The 6450-nt window shown below is 35.9% G+C and overlaps 1 protein-coding gene across 1 annotated transcript; it reads left to right on the forward strand.

Annotated features, from left to right (window-relative positions):
* The first annotated feature begins 1573 nt into the window (after positions 1–1573).
* Positions 1574–3375, forward strand: LOC145011010 (D-galacturonate reductase-like). The gene is made up of 4 exons (XM_078969618.1): positions 1574–2077; positions 2380–2623; positions 2750–2932; positions 3066–3375. Exons 1-4 carry the CDS (start codon positions 1587–1589, stop codon positions 3285–3287), a joined length of 1140 nt encoding a protein of 379 aa, XP_078825744.1. The 5' UTR covers positions 1574–1586; the 3' UTR covers positions 3288–3375.
* The last annotated feature ends 3075 nt before the right edge of the window (positions 3376–6450 follow it).

Raw genomic sequence — 6450 nt, forward strand, 5'->3', positions numbered from 1 at the left:
TTTATTTTCTGAACTCAATTTGGCATTCAATGAGTCAAATTTCTGCATAGTGTCGGACTTGATTTGCTTTTTTTTCATTTTCATCAAAATTTGTTTCAACATGCTTTTATGGTCCTTGGACTTAATGTAAGTTTCAATTCGTTCCAGCCCATATTTGTAAGCATCAAAGATTTCTTCAAAAGACACGATGGATTCACATTTATAGCAATCAACATCGATTTTATCTTCCTTTAATTCAAGAAAGGTAAAATCATCTTGTGGATTTTCTTACCAATCTCCCAATCAAGGTGCAACTGAGTAATGTTAAAATAATGTCTTTTAGCAATTAAACAAAAGATATTACGTTGTCTTAAAAGCATTAAATTGTCTCGTTGCAAATAAATTGATTCATCCCTAGAATTAGACAAATCAGACTCGATCTTCTGAATCCATATGCACCTCTCATCACTTTTCGACGAAACCCTCTCAATTGATCGGTTAGGTTAGAGTTTGTCAACCGAGTTCGTTCTAAACTATCACTAATGCTTGAAAAAGTGAATTTTAGGTCAATTAATTCAGTCTCATATCTAGACACAGGTATATTGAGAGATTCAAGAATAGAGTTTACCTTGTTAATCAGCTGTTCTGTAATGTATCAAAAATACAACCCAAATTTTTTTGTTTTAAAACATAACTAAAATCATAATATATAAATTTCATATAATAGCCCATGAAGCATGCATCTCAAAATGTCATATCAAATGGATCAAATCATAACTGTGTCTAACATATCAAATATTTGAGTAAAACTCCGAGGATAAAAACTGTAACTGTGGTGTGTGTCATACCATCAACGCGAGCTCTAAGCCAAGATGTATATCTTCAAGAGCCAAAGCTGCCTAATTCTAATTTTGAGTTGTCTTCTTCTCAGATGCATTGTTCGTGTTTCTTTTTGTTTTGTGTCTCTTTTCGTGTTTCTTTTTTTCCTTTCGAGGGATTAAATCAATGGTTGTGAGGAAGGATGATGAGGGTGGTGCAGGGGCAATGGTGGAATGAATTTTAATAGATTCAGTCAGCAATGTTTTTGGTACGAGCGAGCCAGACATTGTTGACCCGGTCAAATGCAAAGCTGAAGCATATAAAACACAATGTTTTTGGTATGAGCCAATCAGATCAAAATCAAACAGGGTCTTAATAGTGGTGGCCGACAGCATGTCGTCTTTAAGGTAATGTGACCATTTTAGGCATCAATTGCGATGTTATTTGTCGTTGCCAAATATACATTTTTTTTGTGAGATTAATATTATATGTTGGTAAAACTTATTCAACAAACGATACATAGATTTAACTTTCGTATATGAATACCCTCATTCTGGAATGATCAATTCGGGAGAAAATGGTCATTTTACAAAAACAAAAAAAACAAAATAGATTGGTTATTATGATTACATTCTTATGGATTAGATTACTCAATTTTTAAAGAAGATACAATTTTGAAAAAAAAAATAGAAACCATTAAAAATAGTTTGTATTCTAAAATTTTCTACTAAAAAAGAAAAAGAAAAGCAACCCGACAGAAAAGCGGACTTCCAAAGCGACCGCTAATTATGGTTGTCGTTTCTTTTTTGTTGTGTTCATACGTAGCACCATGTTACACAAACAAGTTCAGTCGAATTATTTTACAAATAAATAATCCTAGTGATCACCTAATCTCGGTCCAACAAATTCCAGATAATTTCACACAGAAAACAGGTCGAGGTTTTATAAACATTATGGTAACCATTCCGGTGATGACGATAAGCTCTTCCGATGGTCCGAGGCCCATGCCAGTGATCGCAATGGGCACAGCATCAGACTCAGGCATCAGTGGAAGTGATGTGATGTCATCATCGACTATAGTTGAAGCTATTAAGGTGGGTTATCGTCACTTTGACACCGCTGCAGTATACCGAACTGAGAAACCTCTCGGTGAAGGTATCAGCGAAGCACTCCGGCTGGGTCTTATCAAGTCTCGATCTGAGCTTTTCATAACCACGAAGCTATGGTGTGCCTCCGCTGACCGTCATCTTGTTTTACCCGCCATCAATCAGAGTCTACAGTAAGAAATTTCATACTTTTTATCATCTTTCTTGGAAATTTTGATCACTACGCAAGGAATAGCTTTCTCAGAATCTGTTTTTATCAAAATTGATAAGTAGTTAAGGAGTTTAAAATTATGAATTGGAATATCATATGGTCCTAGTAAACAAGTTTTTGTTGTCAAAATTTTAAGATAATTAAACGTAAGGCTATAATGGTTGCATAGGAGATGGATTGTGTAGATAATAATTGAATGAACGTCCACCATGTTTTTCAAATAAAATGAAAACTTAGACATTGAGAATATACAACCTAATGTAGGAATCTGGGATTAGAGTATGTGGATTTGTATCTTATACACTGGCCACTAAAGGTAATCCAAGATGAATTCAAACTTCCCGTTCCTAAGGAGTGTGTAGCCGCAATTGACATCAAAGCAGTATGGGAAGCAATGGAGGAGTGTCAAAATCTCGGACTCACCAAATCCATTGGCGTCAGCAATTTTTATCCAAAATTGATTCAACAAATTCTTTCCTTTGCAAAAATCCCTCCTGCTGTCAACCAGGTGATCATCGTTCACTCATACAATTCAAGCAGCTAGCTTGATCTTATCAGCAAAATGATTTATGATAAGTTTAATACAATTCAAACTGGAAATATGTTACTAACATCATTAAAATCTGGTTTGAAGTTTGAGATGAACCCACTTTGGCAACAAAAGAAACTAACTGGATTTTGCAAAGAGAATAGCATCCTTGTGACTGCTTACTCCCCTTTAGGTGCTTTCGGCAATAATGCATGGGGACACAACCGCGTTATGGAATGTGATGTTCTCCAAGATATTGCAAAGTCCAAAGGGAAGACAGTGGCTCAGGTATGTCTTTATTGTTATTGGTTAAAGTGAATAACGCATTGACTATGAAGTCAAACACTAACAATTTGACATGAAAAGCCTATCTCTATAATATGGTGAACACATGTACTGAATTTCTACTATTTATGTGCAGATTTCTTTAAGATGGCTATATGAGCAAGGTGTAAGTATCGCAGTAAAGAGCTTCAATACAGAAAGAATGAAGCAGAACCTAGATATCTTCGGCTGGTCCTTGACTAAGGAGGAAATGGAAAAAATCGACCAGATTCCTCAACGCAGGCATGTGTATCTAATAGGTTCAATGTCAATTGAGCCAAACGATATAATGGCTGAGATTGATGCAGAGCTTGATTAAAGAAGTAATCAGATCAGTGAAAATAAATGTTAATGATCAACACTTTTACATACTCTAATGTGATATCATCAATTTGTTTGCATGCTTATATACTGTTTTATTGGTTCCTAGTCGAACTCTTTAAGCACTAACATGCACATCTAGCAGAACAGTTTTCCTGCAAGGCTGCAAGCAACAAAGAGCTTGATTAAAGAGATAATCCGATCAGTAAAAGAGTACAAAAGAGACCAAAGATATATGAAAAAAACTAAGACGTGAAAGGAACTAAGACGTGTGAAAATAAACGACTTCAATTGAAGGGATCATCCACAAGTATCGTTGATGGTGTCAGCCATAGCTGGTCCATATGTGACCATCCAAAATTGTGTTAGTGTAAGGTCTTCGTTTTCTTCTGGAAATATTCCTGTATGTAACAGATTAGTAGCAAACGTGGTCGTTAAGGCTCGAGTTGGACTCGATTCCCTTAAACAGATTCGCCGTCTGTTTCTAGGATACAACAACCTTAAGAGTGTGTGCTCTACCGGATATTTCCACTTGCCTGAAAAAGTCGCCGGAAGGAAGCAAGTGTACAAAGAAGGAGGAGTAAGAAGAGTATTTTTATTCGTGTGTCAAATGAGATGGTAGTGGTCTCCTTTTAGTTGAAACGTAATAGAAACAAATCAATTCGATATTAAGCAATTGATTGTGCATTGAATGCCAATAAATGTCATTAATTACGTAATTAATGCATCCGTTACAAAATTCAAAATAAGGACCAAAACTGTCAAATTTAGCAAAAATAAGGGTAGCACGAACCCGAGTTTTCGGAGCTGCATTCGTGTCCGTAGGTCACGCCTATGCACAAGTTCGGTGTTTTTGGTCTACGAAATCCAATATTTGCACCCGTTTTGCGCGCGGGTAGGAATTATAATAAAACCATAGACACACGCTTGTAAGCCTTTCATGCATTCAAGCTTATAAACCTTGTTGAGTTTGGTCTTTCTACCAATGTGGGACTCGTTCTCACATTCATCTCTTTTGCTAAATTTATTCTCAAATACACATCTTTAAGTATTGATATATCATTCACATATATTCTATTTTGGACATATAATATATCGTTTCGAAGTTGTCACGCAGGAGAACACAATCCCACTTAGAATTAATTATATATACATCATATGTATATATTTATATATTTCAAAAGTTAGTAAAATCTAAATATTTATACTAAAATTTCCAACAATTCTTCACATGAATGGAGATCGATCTCTGTACATCCAATTTCCAAATAGAATTTTCAACAGTTGAATCTTGCATAAGATAGGTGGGTATCACCCTTTGAACCCTCCCTTAAGAAATTACACTTAATCTCCTAGCAGTTAATAGATCTCAATCTCTTTGAATTGAGCTGTCATTTGTGTAGACGATAATGTAATTCTCATAGGACTCTCCTTGACAAGGTCATATCCTCATAGACGTGTTCGTTTTGGTCATGAACACTAACCTTGTTCTACAAGAGCTTTAGGAATTGTGCCCCCATAATTCCCTTCAAAGTGATCCCACTTCTCTCTCACATAGGTGATTCCAAGAATCATTAAAAACCATATGTTTATCCTAATTTTCTCACTACATATAGGAATGGGCTAGGAAGTAATGTTAACCCCCTAGTGACCTGCCTCACTCACACAATTAGGTTATCCTTTTGAACCTAGATCTTGGGATCTCTAGTTTTCTGGGTAAGGTTTCCTTCGTATGAATTTATTAATTCATGGGATTTAGTCCCATTCCTCTTGATGACTTATGAACTACATCTCTGTTCAAGCCTTTTGTACGCGGATCCGCAATGTTATCCTTTGACTTCACCCAATCAACCGTGATAACCCCCATAGAGATTAGTTTTCGTATCGTTTTATGTCTACGTCTAATGTCTCTTGGTTTCCTATTATACATTGTACTTTGAGCTCTACCAATTGCTGATTGGTTATCACAATGTAGACATATGGCCGTTACCCGCTTACGCCATTCGGGAATGTCCTCTACAAATTGACGTAGCTACTCCGCCTATTCAACACAAATATCTAAGGCGATAAATTCATATTCCATCGTGGATCTGGATATAACTGTTTTCTTGGATGATTTCCAGGCTACAGCAACACCTCCAACTGTAAACACATATCCACTTGTGGATCCGAAGTCTTTTATGTCAGATATCCAATTTGCATCTGTGTATCCTTCGATAATTTTTGGATGTATGCCATAATACAATCCATATTCTCGCGTGTATCTCACATACCTTAGCAACCTCGTAATACTCTTCTAGTTTTCAGAACTGGGTTTACTAGTGTATCTACTTAGTCTTCTCACAACATATGCTAAGTCAGGTCTGGTACAACTCATTAGATACATCAAACTACCAATAATTCTTGAATATTCCACTTGATTAACATTGTCACCTCTATTTTTACGTAGATGTTGACCAATGTCAATTGGAGTTTTAGCTATGTTAGTATCTCCCTTAGCAAAATTTTCAAGAATCTTATCTATATAGTGTGTTTGACTTAAAATCAAACCACTTTGGGTTGTTCTGATCTTGACTCCAAGAATAACATCCGCTAAATCCATATCTTTCTTGTCAAACATGGATTTCAACATATTCTACGTGGATCTTATTATCTTGTCATCACTACCAATGATAAACATATCATCAACATATAAACACAGGATGACATAACCACAAGTGATGTTTTTCACATAGATACACTTATCTCACTCATTGATTCTAAAGCCACTATCCATCATGACTTGATCAAACTTTTGATGCCATTGTTTTGGAGCTTGTTTTAATCCATATAGAGACTTAACAAGTTTCCAAACCTTGTTCTCCTATCCCAAGGCAACAGAGCCCTCAGGTTGCTTCATATAAATTTCTTCTTCCAACTCCCCATTTAGGAAAGCAGTTTCCACATCCATTTGATGAACTTGTAGGTTTCTAATAGCTGCAATGGCAAGAACTAATCTAATGGATGTTATCCATATTATCGAAAAGCACGTATCAAAGTAGTCTAAACCTTCCTTTTGTCTATAACCTTTGATTATTAGTCTTGCCTTGTATTTATCAATACTACCATCAGGTTTCATCTTTCTCTTAAAAATCCAGCGGTAACCCAGTGGCTTATTACCT

The sequence above is a fragment of the Lactuca saligna genome, chromosome 8 (assembly GCF_052625555.1).
Source record: "Lactuca saligna cultivar CGN05327 chromosome 8, ASM5262555v1, whole genome shotgun sequence".
In the NCBI taxonomy this organism is placed as follows: domain Eukaryota; kingdom Viridiplantae; phylum Streptophyta; class Magnoliopsida; order Asterales; family Asteraceae; genus Lactuca; species Lactuca saligna.